This window comes from Sceloporus undulatus, chromosome 4, assembly GCF_019175285.1.
Source record: "Sceloporus undulatus isolate JIND9_A2432 ecotype Alabama chromosome 4, SceUnd_v1.1, whole genome shotgun sequence".
Lineage (NCBI taxonomy): Eukaryota > Metazoa > Chordata > Lepidosauria > Squamata > Phrynosomatidae > Sceloporus > Sceloporus undulatus.
In genome coordinates, this window is record NC_056525.1 from 198,233 (window position 1) to 216,123 (window position 17,891).

At 58.9% G+C, this 17,891-nt stretch overlaps 3 protein-coding genes across 8 annotated transcripts in view; 2 read left to right on the forward strand and 1 right to left on the reverse strand.

The window, feature by feature from the left end:
* Positions 1-659, reverse strand: part of SNRPB (small nuclear ribonucleoprotein polypeptides B and B1) — a 3,763-nt gene extending 3,104 nt beyond the window's left edge. Inside the window, exons 1-2 of the mRNA XM_042462187.1 lie at positions 527-659; positions 292-443 (exon numbers count right to left, since the gene is read on the reverse strand). Coding sequence (XP_042318121.1) covers positions 292-443; positions 527-529 — 155 coding nt within the window. The 5' untranslated portion in view covers positions 530-659. The remainder of the gene's footprint in view (positions 1-291; positions 444-526) is intronic.
* ELMO2 (engulfment and cell motility 2) lies at positions 635-9,413 on the forward strand. 5 transcript variants are annotated; one of them, XM_042462180.1, is made up of 22 exons: positions 712-964; positions 1,297-1,404; positions 1,497-1,537; positions 1,652-1,724; positions 1,935-1,985; positions 2,191-2,372; positions 2,977-3,076; positions 3,202-3,353; positions 3,492-3,570; positions 3,827-3,862; positions 4,544-4,594; positions 4,968-5,090; positions 5,199-5,336; positions 5,453-5,557; positions 5,650-5,803; positions 6,992-7,128; positions 7,338-7,501; positions 7,647-7,759; positions 8,011-8,118; positions 8,335-8,417; positions 8,547-8,624; positions 8,838-9,413. In XM_042462180.1, exons 2-22 carry the CDS (start codon positions 1,327-1,329, stop codon positions 9,036-9,038), a joined length of 2,247 nt encoding a protein of 748 aa, XP_042318114.1. In that variant the 5' UTR covers positions 712-964; positions 1,297-1,326; the 3' UTR covers positions 9,039-9,413. The 5 variants fall into 5 exon arrangements, 4 of the variants coding, with proteins under 4 accessions (XP_042318114.1, XP_042318115.1, XP_042318117.1 ...); XM_042462183.1 differs by having other exon boundaries at positions 720-964; positions 5,650-5,758; XR_006103426.1 differs by lacking the exon at positions 8,838-9,413 and having other exon boundaries at positions 635-964; positions 7,647-7,754; positions 8,547-8,605.
* Positions 9,414-9,868: 455 nt separating this feature from the next.
* Positions 9,869-14,319, forward strand: SLC35C2 (solute carrier family 35 member C2). 2 transcript variants are annotated; one of them, XM_042462185.1, is made up of 9 exons: positions 9,869-10,121; positions 10,220-10,400; positions 10,485-10,548; positions 10,645-10,717; positions 10,840-11,008; positions 11,094-11,177; positions 13,108-13,283; positions 13,542-13,662; positions 13,825-14,319. In XM_042462185.1, exons 1-9 carry the CDS (start codon positions 9,942-9,944, stop codon positions 13,926-13,928), a joined length of 1,152 nt encoding a protein of 383 aa, XP_042318119.1. In that variant the 5' UTR covers positions 9,869-9,941; the 3' UTR covers positions 13,929-14,319. The 2 variants fall into 2 exon arrangements, with proteins under 2 accessions (XP_042318119.1, XP_042318120.1); XM_042462186.1 differs by having other exon boundaries at positions 9,916-10,121; positions 10,482-10,548.
* The last annotated feature ends 3,572 nt before the right edge of the window (positions 14,320-17,891 follow it).

Here is a 17,891-nt window from a genome sequence, read left to right on the forward strand (position 1 = left end):
CTCTGGCCGAAGGGAGGGAGCCTGCCTGCTGGGGAAAAGACAAAGGGGCATCCATGGCCACAAGGGCTGAGGAGGATCGAGGCCAGTGTCCTGGAGGCAAGGCCTTGGAGGCTCAGAGGAGGGGGATGGAGAAAGGCCAGAGGGAAGGGAGGGCGCATGTCTGCTCCTCGTGGGCCAGGCAGGAAGGGGGCGCCGGGGGTCCTGGCGGAGGGCGGCTGCTGACTCAACGAAGGGCCCTTGTCCCTCCCTCCCTCCCTCGTGACCCTTGACCCCTGACCCCGGCGTCCTCACTTGATCTTCCGGAACTCGTCGCAGTCGCAGAGGATGAGGTTCATGTGTTTGTCGAAGGCCTTGAAGGTCCCGATGAAGACGCGCCCGTCCTGCAGGATGCACCGCATGCGGTAGTCGATGTGCTGCAGCATCTTGCTGCTCTTCCCCACCGTCTGCAAGGGAGAGAAGGAGAGGAAGAGCCGGTCAGCCTCCGAGGGGGAGCCCAGGCCCCCAGCCCCGGGAGGACGGCACTCGCCATGGCTGCGGCTGCGCTCCCGCTCTGCTCTCCCTTCGCTCCTTCTTCCTTCTTCCCGCCGCCTCACGCAGCCTAGACGCGCTCTCTCCTGGCCGGAAGCGGAAGCTGCCTCTCCTCGAAAGGGTCCCCCGACAGCGCTTCCGGCGCCTCTCAGGACAAGGGACGGACCTTCCGGCCGGGCGGAAGGGGCGTGGCGTCGCCCAGGTAACGGCGCAGCGCCTTTGCGTGTGGCCTTGAGGGGCGTGGCCGTGTGCGCCGACCCCATCTGTTTCCATGGCGGCGGGGCGGGTTGCCGGGCGACAGGGCTCGGCCTCCCTCCGCGAGAGCCAATGGCGTCCGGGCGCTGGCGCTGAGTGACAGGAGAGAGAGAAGGACGGAGGCAGCGAGGGAGGAGAAGGCGTCGGCGGAGAGGAGACTCGGGACCCCCCCCGAACCCCGGTAAGAGGGAGGGACCCAGGTCTGTCCTCCTCGTCCGTCGCCTGGCAACGGGAGTCCCCCGGAGGGCCTTGGCCGTAGAGGCCCCAGGCGGCGCTCCTTGCGAGGGTCCGGAGGGGTCCTGGTCCGCGGCTGGGGCCCTTTGGGAGGGTCTCCTTGGGCCGAGAGGCCAAGCGAAGGGCCCAAGGCCCAGGAGGGAGGGCCTGGGCCCCGGGTCCCAGGGCGAGGAGGAGGAGGAGGCCGGGCCAGGGGGCGTCCTGGGCCCCTCTCTGGGCGGCTGGAGGCAGGCCTCTCCTTGCCCAGGCCCCGGCCCGGGGCCCGTCCCCCCCCGGCAGAGCTGGAGCTTGGAGCCAAGGCCTGGAGGGATGCCGCCCCCCTCGGACGTGGTCAAGGTGGCCGTCGAGTGGCCGGGGGCCAACGCCCAGCTGCTGGAGATGGACCAGGTGAGCCTGAGGGGCCAGGGGCCCTCTGGGGTCCGCAGGGCCAGGGGCCCCTCAGGCCTCCTGCTGAGCCTGGCTTGCCTTTCTCTCCGCAGAAGCGGCCCCTGTCCTCCGTCGTCAAGGAGGTCTGTGACGGGTGAGTGAGGGCCCCAGAGAGGCTCCTGGCTGGGCCCTGGGCCCCCTGCCCTCCCTGGAAGGAATGGGGCGGCTCTGGGGAACCTCCATGCCCCTCTCTGGCTTTCTCTTCCAGATGGTCGCTGCCCAGCCCAGAGAACTACTCGCTCCGCTTTGCGGATGGGCCCCAGCTCTACATCACGGAGCAGGTGGGGCTCTGCCAGTCGCTCTGCCTGCCTGCCTTGGGCTTGGGCCGCCTCCTCCTGCCCCACAGACCAGGGTCGGGGTTGGCAAATGGACTCCCCCCCCACCTCCAGCCACTTTGTCTGCTGGAACCTGAAGGAATCGGCCCCAGGAGCCCTGCCCCACGGCTCTCCCTGCCGTTCTGCTAAGGGCCCTTTTGTATCTTTGCCTTGTAGACCCGGTGTGACATCAAGAACGGGACCATCCTGCAGCTGGCAGTCTCTCCGGTAGCCTGCTGATGGGAGGCCGCTGGATCCCCGGGGGTGGGGTGGGGTGGGGCGGGGCTCTCTTTCTGTCCCGAGGGGTGCTCAGAGCCCCTCTCCTTGGCTGGCTGGCTGGCTGAGCGGCTGCTCTCCCTTTATGGGACCTGGCCTTTTGCCCCATCGGGGGATGCGCCAGAGGACAGCAACTAGCCACTGCCCCTTCTCCCAGTCCAGAGCCGCACGCCAGCTGCTGGACCGGACCCAGTCGCACAACATGGAGGCTCGGCTAGAGGCCATGAAGGAGTTGGCCAAGCTCTCTGCAGATGTGACCTTTGCCACTGAGTTCATCAACATGGAGGGCATCACGGTGCTCACCCGCCTGGTGGAGAGTGGCACCAAGCTCCTCTCCCAGTAAGTGCCTCTTCCTGCAGACATGCCACAGTGCTGCTGCCTGTCCCTTGTCAGCCTGGTTTGGTCTCCTGTTTTGGGGACAGACCACGTCTAGTTGCTCCCCATTGGTTGCCCATGCCTGGCTCCCTCAGTAGAGAGCTCTGTGGCAGAAGCCCTCCTGAAGTGCCCCCATGCTTTGGACTAGGTGGGCAAAGAGGGCAGGGGTATCAGGACTAGATCTTTCCTTCCCTTCTTTGGGTTCTGAGGCTGCCTTTTTTCCTGGGTGGGGGCCAGCAACTGCTGCTGGGCACTGGCTCAGTTCATGGTCTTAGACAGCCAAGGAAGTCATGAGCCTTCAAAGAGGTAGGAGTGGATCATTTCAAAGCCCAGCTATGCAGGGCTAGCATTGGCCTTGCAGCATATACCAGCACCATTAGCACCTCCTGGCCTCAGGGGCTTCTGAAGTAGCGTTGAATATTTTGGAGAATATTCACCTGAGGACTGGGCAAGAGGCAGGCTAGCTGCCTGGCATGCATGTATGCCAGGGGATGTCTTGCTATGCTAAGCAGCTGTCAAGGAAAAGGAGTGCCCAGCTGAGAGATCCCAGCCTTGTCTCCTCTTGCAGCTACAGCGAGATGCTGGCATTCACCCTGACAGCCTTCCTTGAGCTGATGGACCACAGCATTGTTTCCTGGGATATGCTCTCCATCTCCTTCATCAAGCAGGTACAGGGAAGGAGGGGGTTGGCGGAGGTGCTGGCAAACCGCCTTATTGAGCTGAGGAGGGGACAGTAGCATGGACAGTTGGCTACAGGCTCTGCCCTGAGCAGCCTTGCCCCCACCTCCTGCAGATCGCAGGGTATGTGAGCCAGCCTACGGTGGACGTCTCCATCCTGCAGCGCTCCCTGGCCATCCTGGAGAGTGTGGTGCTCAACAGCCAAAGCCTTTACCAGAAGGTTGCAGAGGAGATCACCGTGGGGCAGCTCATCTCCTACCTGCAGGTGTGAGTGTCGCTGAATCCATCCCTCCCAGTTCCCATTGCCACAGGCCTTCGCGGTAAAGGCCCTTCCAGGGTGGGGTGATTCAGCTCCCCTCCAAACAGCTGGGAAACCACCTTCCCTCTCTCTATGTGTTCCTACAGCTCCAACCAGGAGATTCAGACGTACGCTATTGCCTTGATCAACGCTCTCTTCCTGAAGGCCCCTGAGGATAAGAGGCAGGTGAGTGCCCCCCTCCATTGCGTTCTTCTCCACTCATCTTTTATGTCTCTGCAGGGGAGGGGCTGTTGTCAGGCAGTATCTGTTGCGGTGTTGGGGAGGGAGAAGCCTTTGGGGATCTTGGTGGCTGACTGTGTCCTCCCTCGTCACTGTTTGCCTGTCTCCACTAACTGTCCTGTGTGAGCATTCTCCCCACGCAAACAGAACCAGCTCCAGCTCCACCGGCTTCTCTTTGTGCCTCTCTGCTTTCTGTCGGCAGGACAAGCTGCTTCACCCGCTAGACTTGCCCTGCACTGTAAGTAGATGCTTCTGCTGGTGGTAGAGAGGTGGAAGAAGGTGGGCTGCTTTGCACATCCTCCTCCCTTGCCTGGGCTGCCTTGCTCATGCTCCTGGGTCAGCAGCTTTAGTCAGAGGCAGGCAGGGCAGGGGGATGCTGTTCTGGGAGCTGAAACGCAGAAGGAAATAGTTGCTGGTAAAAATCAAGGAGGGGCCCACAAGAGCTGGTGTTCCCCTGTTGCTCTGCTCCCAGCCTCCTGCCCCCCCCCCCCGTTCCCTTGCTTTTGGTCGGTTCCTGCTAAATCTTGTCTGGTGGCAAAGGAGGACTCCTTTCTGCTTGGCAGTGTAGGAGGGCATGGTTAGAGGAGGGCTGCCATGTCCTTCCTGGGAGCAAGGGGTCCCGCAGGTCCCCAATGGGTCAGGAGTGTTGTGCCTGTGAGCGTTGGAGCTGCTGCCAGACCAGGCTGGACCAGATGAATTTTGGAGTCACCCAGTTTGGCGCAGCAAAGCCTGGCCTCGTTTTCTCCTTGTCCCCTTCCTCCTGCAGCTGCTGTGACTTTTGGCAGTGGGCACCTGGATGAGAGGGTGTGGCCTGTGCTTGGAATAGAGTGTCCAGCAGGGCCACCCACCAGAACCCCTCTTCTCTCTCCCCCGCCCCCTTGGCTCCCTTTCCTTTCTTTCCTCTCTGAACCTGGAGTAGGAGATGGCGAACGCCTTTGCCCAGAAGCACTTGCGCTCCATCATCTTGACGGTGAGTCTCAGTCCTGTGCGTGTGAGCACATGTGTTTGAAACATGCCATCAGTGTTAGGCTTTTGGTGCCACATGTATCTCATCTCTCAAAAGCTTAGAAGAACTTGGTGGGGAAACTCGGCATTGCTCAATTGTCACCCTTTGTTAGGTCTCATGCCAGGCCAAGCAGGTGTGGGCATCCCCATCCTGGGCACAGAGGGGTTTGTGTTCCCTCTCTCCCGCCAGACGACTCAGGACTGTGGACATGCATGGCAGTGTCTGGGCACGTTTGCAGCCCTGGGAGCAGCTGGGCCTGGTGGAGGTGGGGAGCTCTGCAGTTTCTCTCCTCCTCATTCCTTCTTCCTCCCTCCCTCCGTCTGCCTGGGTGGAGCAGCACGTGATCCGAGGGAACCGGCCCATCAAAACGGAGATGGCCCACCAGCTCTACGTACTACAAGTCTTGACCTTCAACCTCTTGGAGGAGCGGATGATGACCAAGATGGACCCTAGTGACCAGGTGACTGGCAGGGGGCCCCTTTTCATGGGGAGAGCAGGGCAGGACGGCCGCCCCCTGCTCTGTGTGCAGCTGCTCATGTGCGGCCTCTTTTCCTGGCTTCCGGTTCAGGCCCAGCGGGACATCATTTTTGAACTGCGGAGAATTGCCTTTGACGCCGAGTCTGAGAGCAACAGCATCATCCCTGGAGGCGGAGTGGAGAAGCGCAAGGCCCTCTACACCAAGGACTACAAGATGTTGGGCTTCACAGTAGGTGGCTGGGCTGGGCTTCTGGGAGGGCTGCCTCGGTGAGAGCCTGGGCCTTGCTGATAGAGGAGCTGCTCCCTTGCCCTCAGTCACTTTCTCTGTGCTCTTGTCACTCCCAGAACCATATCAATCCTGCCCTGGACTTCACCCAGACCCCACCCGGGATGCTGGCCTTGGATAACATGCTGTACTTGGCCAAGTTTCATCAGGATACCTACATCCGGGTAAAGGAGAGAGGAAAGCAGGGAGGTACCTGTAGGGAGGAGCCTCCCTCTGGACCCTTCTCCCTCCCTCATGCTCTCCCCCCCCATTCCAGATTGTTCTGGAGAACAGCAGCCGGGAGGATAAGCACGAGTGTCCCTTTGGGCGCAGTGCCATCGAGCTGACCAAGATGCTGTGTGAAATCTTGCAGGTTGGAGAGCTCCGTAAGTGGGCCGGGGTTGGGCACCGCAGGGACCTGGAGCACAGAGGTAGGTGAGGAGGGGGCAGCGGAGAGCCCCCTCCCCAGGAATAGCATGCCTGTGGTGCCTGAGCCAGGACTGAGCCCTGGTTGGGAGTTGAAGCATCCCATTCTTTCCCAGCCCTCGCAGGCCCTCCCCTTGACAAGGCTTTTATTGCCCACCCAACCCTGGCTGATTCCTGGGTTCTGTCTACAGGGATGAGGGGAGGCATGGGGATCTCTTCCGTCTGACCCTCAGGAAGGGCAAGGCAGAGGAGACCCTTGGGAGGCCAGGAGCAGGAGGAGGTAATGGTGTCATCTCCTAACCAGAGATGGCCTTATCTTCCTGGAACAGAAAGGCAGCTTTTAGCTGCCCCTTAAGAGAATATGAGAGAGCAAAAAGTGTGGTGCTTTAGTCAGAAGATTTATGCATTTGCTTTTGAAGTATCTGCATGTCTACCTGTTTTTTCCTCCTTCTGTTTCTTTCAAGAGAGATTTTTATATTCTACTTTCTATACTGTGCTGTTAATACGTTTTGGCCTTTCTAAAACTGACCATTCCCCATCAGGCAAATGTCCACTTTCGAAAAGAACCCCACTGTGGGTTTCCTCCTGTTCCCTAACTGGTTGGTGCCCTTTCCAGTCCGTTCACATGCAACTTATTTCTCAGAATGCTTTTGTAAAAAACACACCAGACTTGCAGAAGGCCTTTGGGTTTCCTGGACTTTCCAGCCAGTTACTGTACCTTTCTGCCGTTGGATGTCCCTGGGGGTGATGGGTTGAGGAAGGGGTCTGTGGGTCTGGATTAGAGGGAGCCTGGGGTCTGGGCCCTCTGCCTGTTCTCAGCTTCAGTCGCTTTCATGTCTTTTATTCTGGACTTTCTGATGATGACGATGACGATGGGGAGAGGCAGGGGCTCCTGTGTGAAGCTGCAGCCAAGCCACACTAAGGGCGGCAGGGGTTCTTGCTCTGTGGTTTCTGTGTGGCCCAGGAAATCCATAGCAGGCCTCTTATCTTTTTTGTCCATGGGATAGAAGTGCATTTTGAAAAATGAAGGAACGAGGTTCCCAAGGATCTGAATCACAGCTGTAACATACCTGTGCCACTTTCCCTTCCTGCATATGCTGCTGAAGCTGTGGCCGCAGCCACCTTCCCGTCCGTCATCCACTGGCTCTTGTACCTGGTCACTCTAACAATCCTCTCCCTCCTTCTCTGTAAAGCCAACGAGGGCCGGAACGACTACCATCCCATGTTCTTCACTCACGACCGGGCCTTCGAGGAGCTCTTTGCCATTTGCATCCAGCTGGTCAACAAGACCTGGAAGGAGATGCGAGCCACTGCAGAGGATTTCAACAAGGTGAAAGGGGTCCTATGGCAGGGAGAAGAGGACTGGCCTAGGGGGTGAGGTGGGGGTTTTAAGTCATGGAGGGGCACAGCCTGCTGCTGCTAGTGTTGGTGGTGCTGCTTCTGCCTCTGCGGGCCTCCTCTTGCCCTGCCCTGTTTGCCGTTGCCACTGGCTTTTGGATACAAAGGCTGAGCCGCTGTGCCCCTCCACCTTTCTGGCAGGTGATGCAGGTGGTGCGGGAGCAGATCACTCGGGCCCTGCCCTCCAAGCCCAGCTCCTTGGACCAGTTCAAGAGCAAGCTGCGCAGCCTGAGCTACTCGGAGATCCTGCGCTTGCGACAGTCAGAGCGAATGAGCCAAGATGACTTCCAGTCCCCACCCATCATGTAAGTCTCTCCTCAGGGAATGGGAGGCGAAGGTGGCCTCTGAGGGGCAAGGAGACACCCCCTGCCCCCTTGCTTCTAGGGGGAGAGAGTTCCTGATGGTGGAGCTCTCACCCCCCCCCCCCCCCCCCCCTCCCCCCTTCCTCAGAGAGCTGCGGCAGAAGATCCAGCCAGAGATCCTGGAGCTCATCAAGCAACAGCGCCTGAACCGCCTCTGTGAGGGGAGCAGCTTCCGCAAGACTGGCAATCGGAGGAGGCAAGGTGGGATGGGGAGGGGGCTTGGTGGGGGTCAGGCAGCTTTGGTGTATGAGAGGTGCGCTGAGTACAGGACCCCCCCCAACTAAGCATGTTCGGAAGGGTAGCCGGCTGCCCCCCCTCTCACATACAGACACACCTGGGCAGGAAGGGGCGACACCTGAGAAAGGTGGGGAAAGGATGCTTCTTTGCCCTTCCCTTTGGTCTCTGAGCTGACCCTATGCCGGCTGACTGAGCAGGGCATTGTATCGCTGCAGAGCGCTTCTGGTACTGCCGCCTGGCCCTCAACCACAAGGTGCTGCACTACGGGGACCTGGAGGATAGTGCCCAAGGAGAAGTCACCTTCGAGTCGCTGCAGGAGAAGAGTATGTGCGGATGGGTAGTGGGAGGGGGGAGAGGGATCCAGGCTGGGAGGGCAGGCAGCCTTCTGGCCCCATGGCAGAGTGCCAAGGACAGCCCCTGCCTGGGGAACAGTGGGTCCAGACAGGCTTGCCTGGACTCTGCTGCCACTGGGGTCCTCCTGGTGCTGCGGTGAGAAGGGCTGCCCCTGACCTCTTGTGCTCCCTTCCTGTGTCTCTTAGTCCCTGTTGCAGACATCAAGGCCATCCTCACGGGGAAAGACTGTCCCCACATGAAAGAGAAGGGAGCCCTCAAGCAGAACAAGGTACTGGCAGAGTCGGGGAGGGGTCTTGGCCGGGTGGCCATCTAGTCAGCCCAGCCCTGTTGATAATGGCCTTCTCTCCCCCCCCCATCCCTTTTCTTTGATCTTCTGGCCCTCCCCAATGCACCCCAGGAGGCGCTGGAGTTGGCCTTCTCCATCCTCTATGACCCAGATGAGACCTTGAACTTCATTGCACCCAACAAATACGAGGTGAATATTAATATTAAGATCCATACAGGTGCTGTCTTCCTGCATTGCAGAACAGGGCTGGACTGGATGCCCTTTGGGGAGAAGAGGGGGAGTCTGATTCTGCAATGGCTTGGCCAGCTGGGCAGGAGGAAGCGGTCCAGTGGAAAGCTCCTCCTCCTGGCCTGGGCCCTGATCCGGCCGCCCCTTCCTCTCCTCTCCTCTCCTCTCCTGCAGTACTGTATCTGGGTGGATGGCCTGAATGCGCTGGTGGGGAAGGACATGGCCAGCGACCTGACCAAGAGCGACCTGGACACCCTGCTGAGCATGGAGATGAAGCTCCGGCTGCTGGACCTGGAGAACGTCCCCATCCCAGAGGCCCCTCCGCCCGTCCCCAAGGAGCCCAGCAGCTACGACTTCGTCTACCACTACGGATGAGGCAGCGGGCAGCGTCCGTCTGGCTGGCCATCGGGGGCCTCAGCAGGACCTTGGGCAGCCGCCGGTCTGGGCCCTGGCTGGCCAGGAAGACCCTTCTCGCCTTGGACATTGCAAGGGAGCCCTGCTGCCTCCCTCCCTCCTTGGGGGGCTAATGTAGAGCAGCCAGCGGTCTGCTGAGAGAGAGAAGCCCCCTGGCCCCCCTCTGGACCGCCTCCATCCCTGGGAGGATTGGCCGCAGAAGCCCCCCCCCCCCCCCCCCCCCGTCTCTCTTTCTCTCTCTGTCAGAAGGGGGGTCCATGGCCAGGCTGGACCTGGACCACCACAGCCCCCCCCCACCTAATTAGCCATTGCAATTAAAGCCGCCTCTTTTCCTTCCTCCCGAGTGGCGCCTGGTTCTTTGCTGCCCCGTCTCCCCGGGGTCTTTGGGGTGGGCCTGGCTGCTGCTGGTGGGACGGATGCAAAGCCTTAGGCCCTCTCCCCCGCTGGCCATCCCTAAGACCGGACTCCGCCTGGTCCTCACACCGAGGAGGAGGAGGAGGAGGGCGCTGAGGGGCCCGGGGCGGGCTCTTCCTGCCTCGTCCCCGGAGGAAGGAGGGCCAAGGGGCGGCCAGGCCTTCCTCCGCTCGGAGCAGGACTCGGAAGCAGCGAAGCTTGACATTTCCGGCGGCGTTCGGTTCGGGGCTTGTATTTCGCACCGCGAGGAGCCACTTCCGGCCTCCGCTTCGGGCCACGCCCCCGGGGAAGCCCCGCCCCGTCTTCCGGAGAGAAGTCCACGTGTCTCGCGTGGCGGCGGCTCTGCGCGGTCCAATCGGAGCCGGCGCCGAAGGAGGCGGAAGTGGTGCTCGGGGCGCATGCGCTGTGCTTCCTCTGGGGTTCTGGCTCCGGCTCCGTGTCTGTCGGGCGATGGGCTCCCGGGGGGCGGGGGCGGCGGCGGCGGCGGCGGCGGCGGCGGCGGAGCGGGTCCGAGGCGGAGGCGTGGGCCTCCCCTTCCTGCTGCTCCGCGGGTCGGGCGTGGCGGGCCTGGTGCTGCTCTACTACGGCTTCTCCATCGGGATCACCTTCTACAACAAGTGGCTCCTGAAGGTGGGCGGGCGAGGGGCCCCGAGGGGCCGGAGGAGGGAGGAGGGAGCCCCGGCCCCACTGACCTCTCCCTCTCCCTCTCCCTCTCTCTCCGCCGGCAGAGCTTCTCCTTCCCGCTGTTCATGACGCTGCTGCACCTGCTGGTCATCTTCCTGCTCTCGGGGCTGGCCAGGAGGGGCCGCGGCGGGAAGGGCCTCTCTTCCTCCTCCTCCTCCGCCTCCTGGCGCCCGGGCCGCCCGCTCCTTCCCTGGGGCGCCTACCTGCGCCAGGTGGCTCCCACAGGTGAGTCCCACGAGGGAGAGCCTCCTCTCGCAGGGCAGCCTACCTGACTCTGCGGATGCCCTGACCCTCTCTCTGCCCCGGCAGCCCTCTCCACCGCTTTGGACGTCGGCCTCAGCAACTGGAGCTTCCTCTACGTCACGGTCTCCCTGTGAGTAGCGCTGGGGGAAGGGGGGGCTGGTGGGGCCAGGGCCGCCCTCCGTGGGGCTCCCTCCGGCCTGACCGCCCCCTTCTTGGCCCTTGGCAGGTACACCATGACCAAGTCCTCGGCCGTCCTCTTCATCCTTTTCTTCTCCCTGGTCTTCAAGCTGGAGGAGCCGGTAACGCTCTCCGCCGGGGGTCCGGGGAGGGGCTCCGGTCTGGTCCGGCTGCCAAGGAGGGCCCCACGGGCCACGTCCGGCCCTCCTGACCATCATCGCCCCTCCGGCGCTTTCTCCCTCAGAGGGCGGCCCAGGTGCTGGTGGTGGTCCTGATCGCCGCGGGGCTCTTCCTCTTCACCTACAAAGCCGTGCAGTTCGACGGAGAGGGCTTTGCGCTGGTGCTGGGCGCCTCCTTCCTGGGGGGCATCCGATGGACCCTGACCCAGATCCTGCTCCAGAAGGATGAACTTGGTGGGTGAACTCCTGCCAGGCGGGAGGGTAGCAAAGGGCGCCCCTCGTGGCCCCCGCCTTGACCGGCTGCCCCTCCACCCCACAGGGCTCCAGAACCCCATAGACACCATGTTCCACCTCCAGCCGGCCATGTTCCTCGGTCTCTTCCCGCTCTTCGCTGTCATTGAGGGTGAGTTTGGGGGGCAGAGGAGCAAGCTCCAGGTGAGAAAAGGCAGCCTGAGCAGCAAAGAAGGGAACGCGGGCGGCAAAACATTCAGGCTGCCTACAGGGCAAGTGGCCGCTCCGCTCACTTTGGGGAGGGAGGCTTGGATCATTAAAGGGAGACTCCGGAAGGGCAGTTTGGAGCCAGCCCAGCACTTAGGCAGCTGAGGATTCCCTTATCAAGGGTCTTAGGCTTCTGCTCTCAAAAGCAGTCCCAGAGTTGTTCTAGGCCACTCTGCAAGTGGCAGCGTGCCCCAGTGTCGGCCGTGCTGGTTGGGGCTGATGGGAGGCGCAGTCCACCAACAGACACCCAAAGAGCTGCACGATTCTGCGTCCAGTTTCTGAAAACCTTTGGAAACTGCTTTCTCTAAACCTTGTTGTCTGTATTCGTTCCTTGACTCAGCGCGCGCCAAAGCAAGGGCAAACGTGGGGCTCCTTTCCCCCGGGAGGTTAGCCCTAAGAAGCAGAGAGAGGAAACTAGCTGGGAGAAAGAAAGAGCAAAACCAGAAGTTGTTGAAAAGGGAATCATGGAATCATAGAGTTGGAAGAGAGTGCAAGGCCCACCCAGTCCCACCCCTTTCTGCCATGCGGGAAACCCTTGGGAAGAGGGAAAAGAGGGGAATCAACTCCTTGGACATCATAGTAATCATAATCATAATTTATATTCTAGCTAATCACTTCGAATCCAAGCGGATTACAACAATAAAAGAGGATGCAGTTAAAATTCTAACACCCCTATCCCTACCCCCCCCCCAGTATAAAAACGTAGTAATACTAAAAAGAGATTAAACCAGACAGATATTAAAACAATAGTATAAAATCACAGTTAAAATCAGTGGAAGATTTGTGAAAAAGAAATGTATAGCAGGGACCAGAGAGGATGGAAAAAGGGATGGAGAAAAGGAGAGGAGTGGAGGGGGGAGGCAGGGAAATAGAGGTGGGCCTAGTCTGGAAAGGCCTGCTGCCGGATTCTTCATAGCCTCCTTAAAGGCTTCCAAGGGGGTGATTGACGGCCACATAGCCCAAATGAAAAGGTTTTCTTTCTTTTGGGGTGGGGTGGGGTGGGCCAAGGTGATGTTAGACTCTCTGTGCCCAGCTCTTTTGGCTGTTAGGAGGAAGGAAGGAAGGAAAATGAGGAATCGTAGAAGTGGAAGAGACCCCAAGGGCCCTGATCCAGTCCAAGCCCGTTCTTCTGCCATGCAGGAACTCTCAATCAAAGCACCCCATTGAGAGATGGCCATCCATCTTCTGCTTAAGAATGTCCAAAGAAAGAGAGTCCACCAGACTCTGAGGCAGAAGCATCATATTGAGCTGGAATCTCTTTTCTTTTACTGTAGTTTGAATCCATTGCTCTGGTGCCTGTTGTCTGGAGAGATAGAAACAAATCTTGGTCCATCCTCTCTTCTCCAACAGAAAGCTTTTTATTGCCTCCAGGATCAGAGACCTGAACATCTGGACCCCAATCATTGGAGAGATTGAACTAGATGGCCTTTGGGGGGATCCCCTTCCAGACTGGGACATGAAAGCCCCGTTGCCCTCTCTGCATAGGGGGGCTCACCTGCGGGGTTTGTACAGGCATCTGGTGCCACCGATAGAAACAATGCCAGGCTAGGTCAGCCCACTGTTGGGTTGGGATTCCCCAGAAGGCCTGTCTAGTTTTGGCCTCATAGTGATGGGAGCAGGGCTTCCTGACCCCGGAGCATTGGACGCTTCCTTTTGTTCCTGAGCCAGTGGCTGAGGCTGTGACCCACGAGCACCTTGCCTGGGAAGCTTCTTTGGCCAACATCGCTGGGAAGTTGTGCTTTCCGAGCCCAGCATGCCCTCCGGGGTCCTCTGGTTTTGCCCAGAATGGCTGCTGGTGGCGCATGCTCCTCCTTCTGGTTTCTCTCTCTTTGTAGGCCTCCCTTTGTCCACTTCGGAGAAGCTCGTCCGTTTCCACGAGGCTGGGCTCCTGATGTCCCTCCTGGCCAAGCTGGCCTTGGGGGGCATCCTGGCCTTTGGGCTGGGCTTCTCCGAGTTTCTCTTGGTCTCCAAAACCTCAAGCTTGGCCCTCTCCATCTCTGGGATCTTCAAGGTACTGTATTCCCTTCTTTGCCTGGGACTTTTTGCCTTGGGACCTTCCCAGTCTTGTGAAGCCTGTTAATTAAAGTGCCCAGAGATGCTGCAGTCCTTTGGGGGTTCAAGGGAAGAAGGAGTATGTCCCCAGTTCTAAGGCTTTTGTGCCCATGCTGGAAGACCCCTCCCCGCCTTGGCATCCAAGGGCAGTGGCCCTCCTTTCCTTCCCCCTGCCTCTGTTGCCATTGCTCTGACTTGGCTCCCGGCATTCCTCCAGGAAGTCTGCACGCTGCTGCTGGCCACCCACCTGATGGGAGACCACCTCAGCCTCCTCAACTGGCTGGGCTTCATTGTCTGCCTCCTGGGGATCACCCTTCATGTGGCCTTAAGGGCCAAAGGTAAGGGCAGTGGGACTTGGGAATGGGAGCGGGGGGGGGGGGGGGGGGGGACCCTACTTCCATCTTTGGACACTCACCAGCCTTTATGGCTGAACCCCTGGGAGGAAGAGAGGATGGGTCGCCTGGCAGGGCTGGCTGACTATCCTTGCTCTCTCTGCACAGGTCAGAAAGGCCCAAAGCCGCCAAAGGAACCGGACCTGGAGCTGCTGCTGCTGCCTCACCAAGACAGGGAGGAAGCGCTGGCAGAGGCCCCACTCCAGCGCTGAACCCCTCAGGACCCCCATGGACCAGCCCACCCCAAGAGCTGCAAGTGAGCCCCATGGTGATGGTGGTGGCCTTCCACTGCAAGGGAGGGGAAGGGCTGGACCTTTGGCCCCTTCTGGAGCCAGTGCAGAGGGATGCCATGGCTGCCTGAAGCATTCAGCTGGCTAGTGTTTCAGCAGATGCTGCACTGTGTTCAGATGATGGCTTTTGGGCCTTCTGTGGGTAGCCCCAGGCTTTTCCCAGGCATTGGGGGGCTCCTTTCTCTGGGGCCAGCAAAGTGAGGTCACTGCTGGAGCATGGGACCAGCAGAAGAAAGATGATGGTAGATTTTGCTCTGTGCTGAGGTGTGCAGAACAGGTTTCTGACAATGGCGTTTCCAAAAGCCCCCCCCCCCCCCAAAAAATTGGGGGGGCTCTGCCGGTGGGGGGAGCGCCCGCGAGCGAGCAGACGGCGTGGTCCAGCAGGAGGCATTTCCTCCTTGGGGGGGGGGGGGGGCACCATGCAAAAGAACCCACACTGTCTCTCCAAAGCAGTGCTGCTGCCCTTGTTACAGAGAGGAAGGCAGGAGGTCTCCCTTAGCCTCAGGTGCTCTGGAAGGAGGGGGCACCCGGGGAAGGGGCTGCTGTGGGAGCGCCACAGATTTGGCCTGTGCCGTCTCCACCCATGTCATCTTCTTTCCCTGCCCTTCCCTGTCTCCATGCTCAGGAAGGGTCCAGGGCTGGAACTTGTTCCCCCGTCCCCATTGTCCTGTGTGTGTGTGTCCCCAAGTTGAGTGGGAAGCCGCCCCCAAGCAAGCAAGCAAGCAAGCAGACTGCTCTGCCTCTACTCAGGACAGCAGAATTGGAGGACCAGACAGCTCTTTTTGTCCAGTGCTGATTCCCCTGAATAGCCCTGGGAAGCATGTGAACAAATGCACACACACACCTGTGGGATCTGGGCCCCTGAGCAGAGTGGCCCTGTTCAGTTGGTGTGGCTCATAGGTCCTGTTCGCCTATGGCCACTTGCTCCCCTGGGGGCGAGGGCGGGGGGGGGGGGGGGTTCCTTTCTTGCGGACAAACAGCAGTAAAGATCTAGGCAGCCGGCAAACAACACAAGACTCTCAGTCAGGGTGTGCTGCCCTTCTGCGGATGCTGCCTCTTGCCCGGTGGCACCAGACTTAAGCACCTCTGGAGTAAATGGGCTTACTCTGAGGAGGCCGCACTCTATCCTGTAGGGAAGATGCCACTCTGCCTCTCTTCTGGCTGTTTTGCCAGGGAAGATGCTCTCTGACTTCTGCCCTGGCATGAGTCTTCCCTGGGTGGGTCTGGCAGTGAGTGGGGTACTCAGAGCCATGGGTGGCATGGATGGCCACATTGGGAGTGCTAAGGGATTGAGGGAAATGTTTTCTTGGTGGGAGGAAAGCAGCACTATCCGCTCCAGCCTCCTGCTCTGCATGCCTTTGCAGAAGCCCAAGAGCTCAGTGGAGCCTCTTGCCCTTGCAGAAGGTACTTGATGGCATCTGGAACCGCTGCATAGCCAAAGAAACGGTCACTGGCAGCCCTGCCCTCCATCAGCCAACCCCCCCCCCAAAAAAAATTGGGACCCTTGGCCTGCTATTTTTGTGGCAGGTGAGGGTCTTAGAGGCTTCAACAGGAGGAGGTGGGAGGAAGAGAACTCCGGTCGTTTGGCATGTCATCCAAGAGAAGAAGACATGGCCCGCTGCAACTGTCCTTTTGGGGGTCATTGGCAAACTCTCTGCCCACAGCTCCCCCCCCCCTCTGCACGATCATGTGAAAAAGTGAGGAGCTGCTGCATTTTCCTGGGGTTCTTTTTCTTCCCTCTTAAATCCTGAGTCCTGTCCTTTCACTCCTTGGCACCTGCAGAGCCCTTCGGTGGGTTTTGTGCCTCTGTGTCCTCCTGCCCTTGCCCTTACTTTGCTTATGGCAGTTTTTGGAGATGGGTGGTCATCCTGGGCTTGCAGAGCTGGTGCGGCTACAGGGTCCCTCCCTGCTGCTTCAGGGGAGACTGGGACCCCTTCTGGAAAGGGGGGGTCAGAGTCTCTGGCTTTGTTCTTTCTGGTGGCTGAACCATTTTGGCTGCATCTACATTGAAAGACGTAACCTGGGCCTGTTACAGACTGCCAAAATAAAGCTGCTTCGGGTCTCTTTGGAGGTATGCTGTTTAAATGATGCATGCAGCCTAAGAATCCGGAAGCTGCACCAAAGCTGCACTCCACTGCTTAGGAATGGAGGGTGGCTTTGGCGTGACCCATGCATCATTTAAATAGCACACCTCCAAAGAGACCCGAAGCAGCTTTCTTTTGGCAGTCTGCAACAGGCCCTGGTTTGGCACCGCGTTAACTCTTTCTGGCTCAAGGCTATGGAATTCTGGCAGTTGGAGTTTGTGGTGGGGCTTTTTTCCCTTAAGCTCCGCTCCGCTCTGGGCCCACAACAAACTCCAACTCCCAGAATTCCATAGCCTTGAGCCAGACAAAAAGTTAAAGCGGTGCCAAACCACGTTACGCCTTCAGTGTGGATGAAGCCTTGGTACTCCTGGCTGGATTGCTGGGCTGGGGGCTTCTGTAGCCCCTTGAATTTGGTTGCAACTGGGCCTGAGAGCACCTTGGCCTGTGCTAGCCACTCGCCCTGGTTTCGCCTTTTGGGGTTTGAAACGCATCAGCCGTAGTAGTAAGTAGCTTCTTTCTCATGGGATTTGACCTCTCACAGAGGAAGGCATCCTTTCAAAACCTAACATTGTTTCAAGGAGACTCAGAAGCAGAATCACTGACCGTTCACCAAGAATCATGAAAGGACGGAGTGTGGACTTTGCCCTGTACTCATTGCACAACAAGGCCAGCTATAAACTCTTGGGAAACAAGTTGCTTTCTGGAGCCGCATTATTTCACAAGATCCCCGGACAGGAGGGGCTCGGTCCTAGACCCCTGGGAGCAGGGGAGCCTGCATCGGTGCCCTTACCTGGATGATGCCCCGCCTGGGAAATGCAATAAGAAGGTACTGAAAAGAACAACAACTTTAAAAACAATTCAAGGCACACTTAAAAATGATCAAAAGCCCCTTAAAAGATAATTGCAGGTAAAATGATAGAAACAGCAGAGCCCTCTCTTGAAATTCCCTTTCTTAAAACCTACCTATTTTTAAACAACCGACTGGGCTACAGATGCCTTTGCAGCCCTCAGGCGGACGGACGGACGGATGGCAAGTCTTGGCCGGTGGAAGAAGGCGGCTGAGGGGGGATTGTGGAGGCTCTGGTTGGGGCCAACAAGTGGGCCTGGGGCCGGAGGGTTGGAGATGTCCGGCTGCAGAGCCTGGGCTTCCAGGTCTTGAGGATGGTTTTGGCTAAGGTTGGCTGCAGCAGCACCAACTCAGCAACAAGCACCTACTCCACAAGTATTTGGTAAAAACAACTCGATCTGAGCTTCTGGTAAATAAACAGGATGCATCGGTGGGTAAAAAGACACGTACTTTATGGCTATTTCTAGAGTCTACAAAAATACAACAACTAATCAGTGGAGAAAACCTATCCTTGGTAGAAGAGTCCCTAGAGCTGACTCTCCTGTGTGTAAGTGTAACTTTAGCAGTGCAACCTGGTTTCTGCTTCCATTTTGGAGACAGGCAGAGACTGAGTGAGTGAACAAAGGGCAGTAAACCATTGACCCCTAGAAAAGGAGGGCCATGGGAAGTGACCTCTTCCCAAGTCACACTGACCAAATGACCAGAGAGACAGACATCAGTGTTTCTGCTAGAAGACATCCCCTTCTCAAGGTAAGAAAACCAAACAAGTTGGTGCTCATATGCCAGCCGTGGGATCAAGCCCTAGCTCATGCCTGCCTCCCTTCTGGGCTGTGGGTCCTTCTCCCTTGGGCTTCCCTCCATCCCAACTCCATCATCATATCCCAAACATTTGGCATTGTCAGTCTCAGCCCTGGCAGAAGCCTCCTCATAGCAAGAGACTGTCCTGGAGTCAGG